Here is a 16,169-nt window from a genome sequence, read left to right on the forward strand (position 1 = left end):
TTGTCTCATGAAGATTTAACCTTGCAAAGCTGTAAACAAATTCTGAGCATTGCAATTTGTTTATAACCTACTCTGGCTTGTGATCATCTAATTAATTAGTCCTTATTCAATAGCTAACTGAGGTAACACAACATTCTCTGCAAATTGTATGTGGGTGTGTTGCTTTTTGCTCAGCCATGCGGTGACCACAGGGGCACTCACTTTTTCTTTGTGGATCTTATTTCAACAGCACAACATCTTGCTCCAAATACCCAGCTGCAATATTTGCAATAAGGTAACACTGAGAAACTTCCAGAGCACTGGAGAGACAGAAAATCATACAAACTTCTTCTTCCCTCAACCCTCGAGACGAAATCTTTCATACAACATCCTACATTAATCCACCATGCCTCGCCACTTTCACTGCGATCCTGGTGAACCCGGACTTAACAATGTTCTCAACAATGCTGAAACGTCCTTCACCGAGCTTCAAATCCATGCCTTATCTATCTTGTGGGTGAGGATGAGTCCAATCAACAAGAGCAGATGAATAAATGATACTAGTATGAATTGTAAGTGTGGGTTGGTGAGGGGCAGGGTGTTGCGAGGTTGGGGCGGAGGGAGGGCTGCTGGCTCAGGTTAATGAGGTGGTCTGGGAGTGTGGACTGGGTCCTGAGTATGTGCGGAGCTCTCTTTAGCCTCGGGGTTATTTGTAGCCCTAAGACCACTGGTGAGACTATCTTTGCCTCTGGCTGTGAATGCACTCACGCCTCTGAGTGTATGTGTGTGTGTAGAGACGCATGTGTGCTTGTGTGTAAGGGCAAGACACAGTATGTGTGTGATATTGCCCTCAGGATGACACTGGTTGAAGCTTTGCTATCTCTGTGTTTAGTGTTGGCATTTGTGCATTAATATACAGTACATGCCTGTGTTTGCATGTATGCCCATTCCCGAGTGTGTGTGGGGTGTTTGCGCTCTGATCTGTGTGTTTTCCGATTTCTGTGTTGAGTCCGACCACAAATGTGTAAACAGGGGGCCCCCCTCCGCTGCCCCAGTCTCATTACCATTCCGCACTTCCCTCCACCAGTTTACTCAACGCCATCAAGGCCTTGCCTCCTGGTGTTTGCATTGTAAATCAGGCCTGACAATAAGGCGATGATTAGATCCTACTCATATTCAAAAACACCTGATTTATTTATTCATCTTCCTCTCTTGCAGGGCATCAAGATGCATAATTTCTGACCAAGGTGACATACCCACTTCCAAATGTTATTCATTGCATCTGCAGGTCAACCCTCTTAAACCAGCAAACTCAAACAGGACAGATTAAATGAGATTTTGATAGGGAAATGTGCAAATGACAGCGCATCCACAGAAAGCACGGTTTCCTGCTTCCTGCATGCACGTGATATCAGATCAGGTGTCAGGTATCTGTCATGGCTCCAACATGTGGAGAGTGGATGTGACTCTGGCTTTGGGTGTAAAACTGCGATACGGTGTCTCTTTTTTCATGAATATCCTCAACATACAGTATTATTCATGGAACACTTCAGGATTCTGAGAAGCAGATCAAATCGATCAATAGTTAAGTCAGATCTGCGTTTGCAGTTTGTTGTTGTGGTTTTTAAGAAATTGGCATCATGGGGATTGAGCTAATTTGTCTCAGAATTGCAGACTGCCCTTGTAAAATTATTTCATTATTTTTTCCTAAGCAATTCTGTGGCTAATGAAAGCAAATAGGGAGACTTGCATGTGATTTCGAGAGGCTTTTACTAGTTTGTTGAAAACAGCATGGTGAATTTTGGATTGCACTAAGAAGAGCTTTTGTTGATAATCAATACTAAGTGAAGTAAATAAGTGTGTACATAAATATCATTTTAATCTCAACAACTGTTGGATGAATTGTCATGAAATTGGTTCATATGGTGCCAAAAGGATGAATCCTGATTACTCCGGTGATCGCACAGCCACCAGCCCGAGGTGGACATTTGTGGTTTTGAGTAAAATGTCCAATAACTACTGGATGGATTCCCATGAAAGTTGCTTCAGGCATTCATGGTCCCCTCAGGATGAAGTGTAATCACTTTGGTGCTCCCATAAAAGTGCACTCCACACATCTAGCATTGCACTTCTGTCACTCTGTCGAACTTGCAGTGCACAGTTTAAAGTTCCTCTCCAGACATGTTTTAAACTATGTAAAAATATTCTGCTATGATTAATATTTTGTGTAACATGGTTTTCCCACATAAAATGTGAGGAAGAATGGAAAACTGGGACTGGAAGCTCATCATATCAAGTTAGAGGAGGAACCATCAGAGAGACTCAACCACAAGTTTGTTGTGAACAAAATCCACAACGAGCAGACATATTAGAACGGTTAGCGCAGTTAGCATTTTTTATTTGTTTATGTTGTTTGTTAGCTTGTAACTGGCAGTGGCGGACACAGTGTTAGTGGTTGTGCTGATTCAAACTCTTGCTCTCTGCACTAACAATGATGTATGAATCCCTGGCTGTCTGAATCCGTTTTTATGAGACTGTCATTGGTTCACTGCAGTTCCAAGGTGGAAATACGCCATAATGGTGTTGAATGATTAAAATATTCCCTGTCAAAACCTAGTGCCTACATTACCCTGAATACAACTGGACTGCTGATGTTTTGGATGGCGATTTGGGTGTGTTATACTAGCAGCACCTAATAGGCTGTAAACATCATCATACGACATTACCTCCATGCCAACTGTCACCTATCTTTGGTTTGGTAGTGAGTGCAGTGAGTTGAACTGGGCTATAAAAATCAGGATATAACAGTCTCAGTCTCAAACATCCAACTCAACAACATCATTATTTTCATTTCATTTTCTTTTTCTTTTTTTTTTTTTTTTGAGGAATTAATCCATTACCTGCTCTAAAACTTGTGTGACTATGTCTGCCCTGTCACCTTTGTTCACTACTTTACTACTGTGATTTTGCAAGAAGTGAAGTGTTGATAAATCCACTTGAGAGAGGATCACATCTTTTATCTACCACGTCTGCTTTTAATGATCTGGTGCCAAACCCCTGCCAGGTCACGATCTAGATTGCAAGGCATGTGCTCCATGATGCTGCTCTCTGTGTTTAAATAAGGAGGGTCCGCTTTCCTTTTCTTTTTTTTTTTCTTTTTTTTTTTATCACCTTGGCTTACACCAGGAAGCATTCCCATTTCACATTTGATAAAAGTTCAACACTGTACAATGAATTCACCTTCAAACCAAAGGCAGACAAGGTTGAAGTGTGGTGGCCAGAGGCGGGCAGTGATCACATCATATGTAACCAGATATGGATTTTCATTTCAGTTGCTTGGTGGTACACGGAGTGAAACTGCAGCTACACTACTGACTAACCTTACATCAGTGCAGCAGAGGCCCATTCTGTGCCTGAGAATTGCTGGAAAATTGAATGCTGAATAGAAGCGTTTCTTACTGCACAGAATCCGATGAAAGAGCGCGAGTGCCTCCAATCCAAATTCATAAAACCCTTTGATGTTTGTTGGAATAATTTTATGCCTACTTCTCATTTTCCATTTTATGCTTGCTTTTGAATTTTGATTGCGACTACAGGCATTTTTCAATTGATATGCATTATGAACACTGTAATAATTCAAAGGCCTTTGTTGAGGAACAAACATGTCATTTGTCCTCAAAATGAATTTTACGACTTATTGTGTAACTGTACACCTTTGGTGAGTTCAGAGAGCGTGGTTGTGGAATGATTATTGTCTCCTTTTGCAAGACGTCTTTAAAAGAGAGATTTGTACTTTTAGTTTTCTGGGGTGCGTTTCATTTCACTGTTGAAATTAAATGTCTTGTTTGTTGGTGTTCTTGCAGAGTTCCTGTCTGTTGTTGTACGTACATTCACACTTCAGCAGCCGTGGTATGGCATGTGCTTGTGCATGTTACGTGTCCCCGTGTGTTTATTTATGGATGCACGATTGCCTCCTCAAATTTGGCGTTTGGTGGCTCATTCCTTCGAGGGACGGCGAAACTTGAGAGGCCGCCTAAAATACTGTGCAGTAATTGGAATTGCTTTATCTTCAGTCTCATCAATTAATGTGCAATTTTCCATTTAATCACTAACACGCTCGCTGCATTTGCAATTAAAATGAGGACTGATAACAGAGAAGATGCCTTTCAGCTGATACCAGTTGGAATGAGAAGAGAAACCAGGAGACGCAATCAGTACACAAAATGACTCGCAGAGACATGCACATGGCACACAAACAAATGTGAACACACACAGGGCAAACAGTCATGCTCGTATAATGCCGCGCTGAATACATACACGCGCAAGCATAGCCGGCACACACAGACACAGTATTACATGATAAAACATGCAGATTTGCAGCTAAAACCCCAAATTAGAACTCATCAATGAAACTAAACCGGCATTTAACATCAGAGCGTTGGCAGCAGCGGCGGGTTCAGATGCCACTCACTCTCAGTCGGGTCTCAGCCGGTTTGTCTTGTCTCTGACTTTTCCAGGCAGAGACATTGCCAGGTTTCTGGGTCTCAGTGAGGGATGAGCTCACTGTCTGCAAACGCATGTCATGCATTATCCTGATTCCGAAGAAGGGGATGAGATGTTTGCATCACTTCCTGTCTGGCAGCAGGAATCTGAAATTTACCTAAAGAGAGTCTCTTTATTCAAGGAGCATGGAGCTCAACACACACATATGAGGATATAGCAGGAGCATACAACAGGGGTTTTTAAAGCATTGAAAGCAGGAGGGCTGCGTAACACTGCTGTGGTGTTCATACTTAGCAGAATTAACCACACAATCACATTTATGTTCCTAATACTCCTTACATTTATTGTAAGCTCATTGTATGTTATGGTATATTTTCATTTTGTATGATTTCCCCTGTGATATTCAGGTAAATCTTTTTTTTAGATCCTTGCATGGTGTTCTTCTAAAACTTATTATATGATATTTATAGTTTCTTTTCATCAGACCAGAACCTCACAACTCAGAATCACATACTGCAAATCCTCGGCTTTAGTGGTCAGGCGGATTTACAGCACATTTTTTATATCCTGAGGCGGCAGCTCTGAACGGATGTTGCAACCAGCGCAGAGATTTTGCTCAGATGTTCCAGTTCCATTTCACTAGCTTATAATCAAGCGTTTTCCTCCAGGTCAATACTGTTCAGTCCATGTGCACCAGTCCATTGTAATTGCTGCCTGTCTTTCATGACCACACAAGGATTTATGTGGCATTATGAGGCGTTTTTCCAATAAGTGCAGTAGCTCAAGGTATCCGGTGAACTTTTGGAATTTGAAGAAATATTCATTTGACAATCCGCATCAGTGTTTAAAGCACCAAACTGAACTTTGTAGTGTCTGTATCAGTCAGTTTGTGAGATCAAGGATTAGATTTATTTTTCACTCAAGTAAAATTTGATAAATAAAAGGTTTAATAAAGTTTACCCTCACATTTATCAAAACATCCCTTCCCCCCCTCAGGTCAAATAAGTAATTTACAAGACATTTTCATGCAGCGTATACACGTAGGTTAGATGTAGCTTCAGGATGGAGCACCTGCTGTGCTTGCCTATAGTAAGTTGGGGCAATGGTAGGGGTCTGTGCGTGTGTGTGTGAGTTGGTGTGTGTAACACAATTAGCTCCTTCAGTGGGGGTGGGGGCGATGGTTACAGCGGCATTCCACAGGGTACGGTCCTCAGCCCTGTGGGGTTCCAGCCAATAGCAATTAGCCCACCAACAAGAGCCCTAATTAGCCCTCTTGATTGGCTTGGTAACGGCGGAAAACACAACAACACCAGCAGCCAGCACATCGAGACAACCAAGGTGACTCCGCCATGATGCGTTACTTTAAAAGCCAGCTGTAATTAGTAAACAAGCATAGCTGTCTGTAATTGGTAAACAAGTAGTCGGGTTTGTTTGTGGTGTCATTATGAACCTGCTGGTATGTAAAAAATGTCTGTAAAGGGCTCCATGATTGAGTTTGTGTTGCTTTGTTTTCTTTCGGTTCAGTAGCTGCTTGTAGATCACCCAGTATTAATACATCATCCCAGCTCTATGCAACACATGCAGAGGGAGACTGAGGGGAGACAGAGCAAAAGAAAATAAATTAGTAAACGGAGAAGAGGAAAAGAAGTGGGAGAGGGGAGAGTGAGTTAGATGCTGTGTGAGAATCCCATCTCCTATTATTTAATTATAGCAGCACCTGGTGGCTGCTGCTATAATAGAATTTACAATCACTGCTTGCACTGGATTCATGTTTTCTCTCTTCTTTTTTTCCCCCTGTATTTCTTTCCTAGTCTCAATGTGAAGCTATCCCATGATGCAACATGTGTCCCCAGCACCTGCAGTGACAATGATGGCCACCCAGAGTGTTCCTCCACCATCGTACCAGGAGAGCCAACAGGTCAGGGGTTTACCTCAGTGCTTGACATACCAACTCATCCTATAGCAGCACCACACGAATGAACCATATGGGTCTTCTAACACAGGCATACTATTTTCCTCCAAAGTTACTGTTTGGGTTATTTCAGTAGATTCTTCTTTGTTAGGCTCAATTGGACAAACGATGATGTCAATTCTGACTTAAGCGATCAAATAATAAGATCAGAATGTGGTGGTGGTGGTTAATTAGGTGAAGCAGATTAGCACTGAGTGGCAAAATCTTGATTATCGTCATGTCGTTATCTTCATTATTGTCATGATTATTGTGCTTAAAATCGGCAAGCAAGTTTTCAGGTGATTTCAATTACTCACTCAATCAATATTTTTTGTGCAAGAAAAACCACTGAATCAATAATTCCTGCTCTTTCCAACTAGTAATGTCATGATTAGTAGTTGGTTAAGAAGATACAAATATAATTGTTAAGTCTAAAAAAATTTTTTTTTTCTTTTTATGGGAGATAATAATGATGACATGGTAGCATTGAAGTAATATTACTTTATTACAGTGGATTCTTCAGTATAATAATAATTATAACAGTTTTCTCTTTTAAATAGGCTTATTAAAATATTTAGAAAAATGTTGAGGTAACTGAGTTTGTACATTTGATGAAGGTGACAAAATATAGAAATGACCATCAAGTGATATTATATTAGATTAAGAAGTAAGTCAATTTTATATGGTATATGGCCTACACATAAACAAATATATATTCTTCGCCAAAAAGACAAATGATACATCTGATGTGACTAATGTTTCGGGTCAACTAGACCCCAGACAGGTCCCAATCCCTTTTTGGTAACTGCTATAAACTCTTATTAGGCACTTGGGAGGGGTTGTGCTATGTAAAAGGTTGTGTCAACACCAATCACAGATACAGAGTACATGAACATCCATTGTATTTAACCAGGTTTTGTAGCTGAGGTCCCTGTATGATGCTGTAATGGACAAATGTCATCAGTTCAAAATCATGTTTATAAGTATTTTCAAAAAATTTGAGAAAAGTCACAAAGCGTCAAGGTGATAAAATTATGTTTTTAGAGCAAACAACACATCAGGGTTAAATACAGTAAAGCTACAATAATGTCACAATGGATAAGTAAAATTTTCTACAGGAATATTAAAGGAATATTATTGTAATAAAACATTACAGCTGTATTAATCTAGTATCATAGTAATGCCTTTTATAATTGTTATGTTATAATGAAGACATGAGTGCGAGAGTGAAACATACTGATGTCAAAGTGTAAGAATAAAAGGACAATTCTGAAGCCTGCAGTGTTCAGCACAGCACGTGATGCCACCAACAGGTCAGTGTAATTAACTGTGGCTGGACACAGGCTTTGTCTCACACCACAGACCATCCCGTGGAGGTGAAGCAGAGCAGGTTCATCTGACCGTCTAACCCTCCTCCTTGTCCACACCACCTCTGTCTGCTTTCGCCCAGAGGATTAGTGCCAGGGGAGAGCTCCCGAGCTGCAAGTGTGCGCGCTTGGCAAATGCAAATGAGAGCTAGTTAAGTGTGAAGAAGCTAATTTATTTTCCATTTGGTGCTTGGATTAAGACTTGAAGCTTCCTCCCACCCCACCCTGACTCAAAAAAAAAAAGGCAGGGGGAAATGGGGGTTGTTAGACTCATTTCCTCAGAGAGAAGGAATGAGAGAGAGAGGAAAGTGGGGTAAAGGATAAGGACGACAATGGGTAGTGTTTGTAAAGCATGTCACTCCTCTGCCCACCCCAAAGCACAAATTACACCAGAGGAAGTTAACAGATTCTCTAATGAGTCCAAGTTGAACCCCACCACCACCACCACCACCACCGACACCAGTGGTCTTTTGGTTTTCATATTATCACTTACTGTTCTGTTGTTATAAAATGAATATTTACGCTATCATTTAACTGGAATCTATCTATGACCTGAGCGTGCCTTGTTCAGTGACTTAATCCGTCCTGTGTGATTCATTTTGCGTAACAGCTTCATTACAAGGCTACTGACCTGTTTGGCAATATTTATTCATTCCAGCTTCAGCCTCATTTGCAGTCTGTGTTGCACCGTAATGCTTTTGAAAAGTGATTAAAAAATTACCTGACAAGCAGCTGCATGCTCAGGAGATAACCCTGTGATCATGTGACACTCACGCTTAAGCTAATTAAAAGCAAATCTTTTGCGATTCTGGTCCAGTCAGTTTAGACCATTATAGGTGAGATGAAAACACTGAAACACATTAATTTCTTGAATTTATGTTTAATTTTGATTTGCACCAACATTTGATTTGTTCAAATGTAATATGATTTTTTGTTTTGTTTTAAGCCATGTAGTAACTTGGTTTTAGGGATAATAATGTGGGTCCAGATTGAAATGTCTCAACAACTACTCAGATCGTTCACTATGAAATTTGGTGCAGATACTCATAGTGTCTAAGTGCCTATGCACAAGTGCTGTCTCAAAGATATCAAAGCTCTGCACTCCCACCTGCTTCAACTGAAAACCACTATACTATAATAAACTAATAACTAATAAAACTATAATAATGATGTTATATTTAAAAAGCTTTTTGAATGTAATTTTGTGATTTTTTTTTATTTTTATTTCTTTTATCCCCAGATGACGGGTACCACTCAGCAGAACACTAAGACCCCACAGGTCCATATCCCAGCAGCCACCGCAACAGGAAATACCTCTGTCAGTGTGACCCTTGACCCTCAGGCCCAGCTTGAGTCTGACAAAAGAGCCGTTTACAGGTTGGTTCAATCTCCCATGAGACGTTTATGTGTTATTGTAGGGTCTGTCCGCCTGTCTTGAACAATGCACGTCCCAGTTAACATAGAGCACTTGTTTAACTGCTGGACACAGCAGTTAAACACCATTTTCTTTATGCTGCTGTTAATCACTTTGCCTCTTGGTAAACAAATGTCACTATTTGGCCCAATATTTGTCAGTCTAACTTCAGTAATAGGCACTATACCGCCCCTGAGTTTCCCTTCACTCGTTCCTCCTTTGAAATAATTATTGCATTTTCTCTCTAGCCTCATGCTGTGCTTTAAGAAATTGTAGCAAATTGACTTGATGTGCTGCTCGCCAGTGAAGGCCACAAGCAGTAGTGTTGTTTTTAATGTGTTCTCTTAAACTGGCCATGACATAAAGCTTTTGAAAATTGTACTTTGAAGGGTGCATCCTTCAATTTTCACTTAGTATCGTTCTTAAACCAAAGAGCACCTTCAGTAAATGCGTTCACTCATCAAAGGCGAGCAGAAGCACCCTCGATTTCCTCTTTGAATTTAATAAATTGACTTTAAAATAAATGTATGATACAGCAGCAGCAGTCTGGCTGTTTCTCTGACTTCTGCACAGTGTGTACTCACTCTAGGCTCTTGACTCCGTCATTATTAGGCTGAGACAATGAACGAATGAATGACTTTTCAAGTGCTTTCCAGTATTGTAGTGGATTACATCCAACCATGTAGGCTAAAAAAACAAACAAAAAAATGAAAAATACCTAAATACCACAAAATACTGCCATTGAGATTTTACTGGGCGAACAGAGTTGTTTTTTGTAAGGTTTCCGCATGACTCCAGACTTTAATTGTAAAACATAATTTATTTCTCTTTCACGCCAACAGTCATTTTCAAAGGTAAGCATCACTCTTCAAGTCATAGAGACTTCATCAACTGGTTTCGGTCACTTAATATAAAAATGAACCATACTGAGAGAGACACCACATTTTGTGAAAACAGCCTCGTTCCAGGCCATCTATCAAAAGCACTGTGTAAATTTTGAAATAACTTTTTGTCATTACTAAAAATATGATTGTATATTAGTGCACTTTCTTTACTTTAAAATCAATTAGCACTAAGCTCTGAGTAAAAGTATTGTGAAATGTTGTCTGTTAATCTCCACTCTGAACTGTAAAGAAGATTTTTTTCACCACTTTTTTTTTTCTTTATTATGTTTTCTTTATTTTAAGATGTTTACAGATCACGCGGCTGGTATTTGTTCCAAATTTTGTTCCTTTATTTAACATGTAGAAGCCCTTGAAGGCACCACCGTGTTAGGTGTAGAAAATCACTGCTGGGTGAAACGCAAAACACCAGTAAAATTCTTTTTTTTAAAAACACCTCACTCCTCTCTCAGCTTATCACTAGAATATTGATGCACTCTTATAATGAGCTTGTATTATCTATTTATGAAGTAAATTATTCAAAATACAGACATTTTTAATGTTACTGGGTGATCTCCTGGTGTAGGCAGCACACCAACAACTAACTAGGTTTGTTGAGCCAAGGTGCCATGCGCTGCCTGGTGCCGCCTGTAAAGTAACGATGACACTGCAGACTGTGCTGGGCCGCCTGTCCCGGCTCCTCGGGTCCCACCCGCGGGTATCCGCCACTGCTGTCTGAGGTAGCGCGAGCCCCCATGCTCAGGCCTGAGGCGAGCTCCTGTAAAGTCCTTAGCAGCTCCTCTGAGATACAAGGCTGCCTTTGATGTGAGCAGCCATGTTTGAAACAGCTTGGTGTGGTGGTTGGGGGTGGGGTGGAGGAGCGGTCCAAATCAGTAAATCAGCCCCTCTTCCACTTGCACATGGGGTTTTTTCAACCTCCACTTTTCTCCTCTTCCCCCCACTAAACCGCATATGGAGGAGAGTAAAGAAGAAGCTCTCAGCAGCAACAAAACACAACAAGAATGACTGCAGCAAAGACATACAGACCTCATTATTTAGAAGTGTATTTAAATGTGCTCTCAGCTCTGTAGTTCTCTTGTTGTTTTCTATAGAGAATACATTAATGTTAATAATGCTAATGTACTTTATTAGTTGCTTTTTTGGAGTGCCTCTATAAGAGCCGAGATCTGTCTTTCCATTCTTCAGTGTGTTAATTAATGTAGAACAGTTTTTAACATGCACAGTAGAAGATGAGAAACAGCTCTGTCCAAAGTGGGAAAGACAATGCCGTCCAGCACCTCTAAAGCTGAGCAATGAACACATGTCTCATTTGTCTACAAATAGAAATGTAAAGATTAAAAATTTATGGCAGTGGTAGACAATATATGATATATATTGCCTATAATATATATACAATATAATGGATGTGTTGACAAAACATAGGACTTTTACACAGGAGACTGCTGTTCTTTTCCAAATGTGAAATGTGAAATGTTGTTTATCCATCACCATTGCACTACCTTAACTGCTTACGTATGTAATTGTAACCATGACAACAAAGGTCTACTACCCTTACTTATTTCAACCCCAACGGCAATCTTTTCCTCGACCTGACCAAGTAGGTTTTGTGCGTAAACCATTCTGTGACTATTTATTATTGTTACCATGACGACTAAGGTCCGGTATACTTGCTGCACAACAGCAGGAGCACTTTAATTCAACCATTAACAAAGCAAGCTGCTGTTAATTGTGTGTGTAGATGATCTCTCATTTAAATGAGTCTTTTTTACCTTTTTAAAGCACCATAGATTGCTGTAACTCTGTTAGCACATACATGTTGATGGTAAAACTGAAATCGTGTAGGCTACCTTCAGGTTTCCACACGCGCACATATATGATGTCTACTCATCGAATGAGTGAGCGAGCAAGAGAGAGAGAGATTGATTGGTGTTTTTTAGCCTTAAAGTTACGACACAACACGTCCATAAAACTCTATTAGTTTACCACATAAAAAAAAAAAACAAAACAGCCAGCTAAATAATAGGCTATAATATGCTATTAATGTATATGCTAGGGCTATATTGAATATCCCTGATGAATATAAAGTAAAAGTCGGCATTAAGCAATGCATTCCCTCATTTAGCATCATCATTTTAAGAACAGTTGCTTAACTAACCACTAACAATAGTAATAACAATACACAACAGCACAACCAAACCAAGCTACAGTAAACAAGTAGAAAACCACACAAGACAAAGAAAATAAAATGAAATCGTATTCCTGCCTATTCTCAGTTCATTCTCAGTTCCATCAAACTCTGCATCAATTCCAATATCATGATGGATGTTCATCAGTGCTCCACATCTGCAGTGTCATCATTCGGCATCAACGCACCGAACTCCTCCTTACCGCCCGCTCTCTTCTTGAATATAGTCTCCTAACAGGTTCTCCTGTTGTCACAATTTTATTTTCAAGATAGGTTATTAAAAAAAAAACAAACAAAATCATTGAAAAAAATGTAGGCACAGTGTGTACAAGATTACGGCTGCTGACGCCACTGCATGGTTCAACTAACCCTTGATTCATGGTGACATACATGGCTCCTGTGTCCAAGTATTTGAGCAAGACACCGGACACCCAATTCCTCCTCAGGGCCACCACCTTGCATGTTAGCTTCCACCTGTTCTGTGTTGTTTTCCTCCAGACCCACCCAAGATATTATACTGCTGTTTTCACATGCTGAGTAGTACCAGAGGAAGTTGAGAAAAGAGATGGCGCACAGGATCATTTCCTGTCACTGTGTCACATGGTTTTGCCACCAACCCGCCCCTTTAGGAGACTAGTGGGAGGTCTGAGTGTATTCACTCCAATGGGAGACGTGAACGGGATCACAGTTTATGATAAATATTGGATCACAAGCCACAGATCTTCTGCGCATTCTGACACTAAAATGGCATTTTTAAGACAGACAGATCAGGAGAAAATTAACTTATTTAACTATACAAGACCCATCTCTGTCTTAGCAACACACTCTTGCAAGATCTGGCAACACAGATCTCTCTTCTCTCTGTTGGTTCTGGTCTGGTTTCACTGCTGCAGTGCTGCCAGTGTTGTTGCTTTCCAACCGGATAAACTTATACATGAAACATCAATTAAAAGGTAAAACTGAAATTTTGGCTAAATAATACTATTAATGTCATTATTATTTAACTTTTTTTGGACGGAAAACAGAGAGTATTATTAGACTGATATGAACTTGTACTAGGCCGATCAGATATTAAGCTAGCAGTTGTATTGTAATGCCCAAGCTTTGTGCACCAATAGGCCGTAATAACAGAAAAAAAATATCTGTCTTTTCTTTCCCATCTAATGCAGTCTGGATAAGGTTTGATATTGATATTAGCTACTGTCACATTTCATACCAGTTGCATAATCCTGAATGAGCTAGCTAGTGTCATTTGGCAATTTAGGAAACAGGAAGTGTTATACTATTTCATACCATTGGCACTGCTTGTAATGTATCGTCTTTGTCATAGAGTATCTTTCGTGGTACTAACCATAACAAGTCAACTTCATTTCATATGTCAAATTGGTGGAATGGCCCTTTAACTACAGAATTTGTAACATGAAGTGGCATAAAGTGGCAAATATCTGTCTACTAAGCAGCCGTTTAAAGAGTATCATTTAGTTTTAAGGCAAAAACAGCTGTATATTATCAGTGTCTTTATGTGACACAACAGGGGCATCAGGGTAGAGAAATAAGATGGGAAGTTGAGTTACTTCCCAGTTAAATTGCGCTATGGAGAATATAGAGCCAGCTGAGTCTGTAAATGTGTGTGATGGCCAATTAAAATGTTGTGATCAACAGTGTCAGAGGCAGCGCTGAGCTCAGGGAGCAACAGGAGCTGAGGGTTCACCAGTGTGTGCTGTTAAATGTGATTATTTGTAGCTCTTAAGTAAAATCCGTGCTGCTCTGTATTCAGAGGAGGAAGAGCGGGGTAGAATTTGGGAATTATTTTTGTCCGTGCAAGGAGCTAATGCCTAAACACACCTTGTTACCTTGTTATAAACGCAATTAAATTTGACTTCACAAGTCACTGTCTCCCACAGTGAGTGGAATTATGCAAAAAGACACAAATAGCACTCGTATTTTAATAGAAGTCTGATCTGCCAGTGTTCCTGCCTGTACACAGTGCTCATATGGGGGCTGTAGACTTTGAAAAGAGTAAAGCATGGAGAATCAGTATCTCTGCCATTTTTCTTTAATTATTCTGCTCAGGAAGTGTGTGTGTGTGTGTGGGCTTTAATGTTTCTTTTCACTAATTGCTAGAATGCCAACTTCATGAGGAGATGTGTGGTTTCCTCTATCCCTCTCTCTGTCTCTCTGCCTACTTTGTTATTAGCAGCGGAGTAAATGTGTGATAGGGTAATTAGCCTAATGAGTTGTGGCATTTACTATAAAGATCCTTCTGGATTCTCTGCATCTTATTAAAAAGCCGGTGAGGGTTTTGTTTTTCAGGTTTGCGGATGTAGTGCTCACAGCTGATGGAAGCCGATTCGGCTCATAGATGGAAACATGCACTTAATTGAAAGAGACATCATAATAGACCTTTTTTAAAAACAGAAATGTCCTTGTGATGCTCAGAAACAACTCCAGTAGAAGAGCTTTGTTTACTAGAACATGCTGTTTTAAGGTCACACTTTAATGAGTTTGTTTGAGTTAACTGTTCACTTGCTTTACATGGAGAGAACTTAGGGAAACAGTTATGAACAGTAAGTGTATTTTTTACAAGTCCTCACAGGCAGTATTACACATCTTCTGTATACAGAAAGAGCCATATCCACAAAATTTCCAAGGACCTAAGCACTATTCAAGAATATTCTATAGTCAGGAATAAAAGACACAATCTGCTCTTCAGATTTATTTCTTACAAGAACTTACTCATCATCCTCTACTTGGCTTAAGAAGCAGTTGTTCATGATATGTGACATGTTTTGTTTGCATCAGTGGAAGAAATCAGCAATAAAATTGGATTTATTCTGTGTTTTGACAGTGTTGGGATCCTCTCACAAAGAATCCAGTATTGTAGCGCAGAGCCCTGTATGGTGCATATTATCATTCACTCCTCTCCATAGTGGGTCTTTGCTGAAAGCCTCTCTCATGCCAGCCTGGGTGTTTTGCATTGAGACTGGATTTAAAGGTTTGTGTGTATTTGTGGGAGGGTTAACACGCTGTCATGCTAACAGTCACCAAACTACAAGAGATACAAGAATTTATTCAGCCCATGTTTATGCTCGCGTATGTGCTTGTTGTTAATGGCATGAAAGAAGTGAAAACTTGAAGCCCGCTCGTGTCGTACACAACAGGAGGGAGTGCTTTTAATTTGACACATCCAAGGACAGTATTGGCCACATTTGTGCTTTTCCTTGTGTGTTTGCCTGCCTCCGTAATGCACCATAAAGTCTGTTTATCCTCACTGCCACAATGCATCAATGCATCCTCGACCACTGCGCTGCTCCTCCAGCGGCGCGAACACTCTAGCTGTCTGACGGGCTTAAAACAGGCCATGCCTCCGCCATTTAGCGGGTCAGCGTGTGTTGGTGCTCAGTCGCTGCTGAATGCAGGAAACTGTGTCCAAGCTCAAGTGGTTTTATTGGCTGTTTCTCTCAGATACCCATTTTTATGAGTTCCCTCACCGCTTGACTTTGGATGAGAAAGCCCACAGATTTCTTTCCTTGTTTTTTTTTTTTTTCATTTTTTTATTTTTTATTGTTATTATTTTTATTTAGGAAACTTAGTAATCCGTGCTAAGTTATCTGTTCTGTTCTTGGCACAAGAGTGGCCCACAGAAAACGTAGAGGGGAACAGCTGCCAGAAATACCTTTGAAAATACAACAGACTAGTGATGTGTTTGTGAGGTTTGCCTTTCAGGCTGTATACAGCCTGAAAGGCAAACCTGCAGACACTAGTCATGCCTAAAACGCTGCTAGATGCTAGAAATGAATAAATATAGCACAGAACTCTTTGTACTGCAGATGCAAATACAACTTTTGGACTACACATATATATATAT

At 40.2% G+C, this 16,169-nt stretch overlaps 1 protein-coding gene across 1 annotated transcript in view; it reads left to right on the forward strand.

Annotated features, from left to right (window-relative positions):
* pknox2 (PBX/knotted 1 homeobox 2) overlaps positions 1-16,169 on the forward strand; it is a 64,313-nt gene that overhangs the window by 24,566 nt on the left and 23,578 nt on the right. The window contains exons 2-3 of the mRNA XM_022745972.1: positions 6,294-6,400; positions 9,041-9,177. Coding sequence (XP_022601693.1) covers positions 6,314-6,400; positions 9,041-9,177 — 224 coding nt within the window. The 5' untranslated portion in view covers positions 6,294-6,313. The remainder of the gene's footprint in view (positions 1-6,293; positions 6,401-9,040; positions 9,178-16,169) is intronic.

The sequence above is a fragment of the Seriola dumerili genome, unplaced genomic scaffold (assembly GCF_002260705.1).
Source record: "Seriola dumerili isolate Sdu_G_001 unplaced genomic scaffold, Sdu_1.0 BDQW01000091.1, whole genome shotgun sequence".
In the NCBI taxonomy this organism is placed as follows: Eukaryota; Metazoa; Chordata; class Actinopteri; order Carangiformes; family Carangidae; genus Seriola; species Seriola dumerili.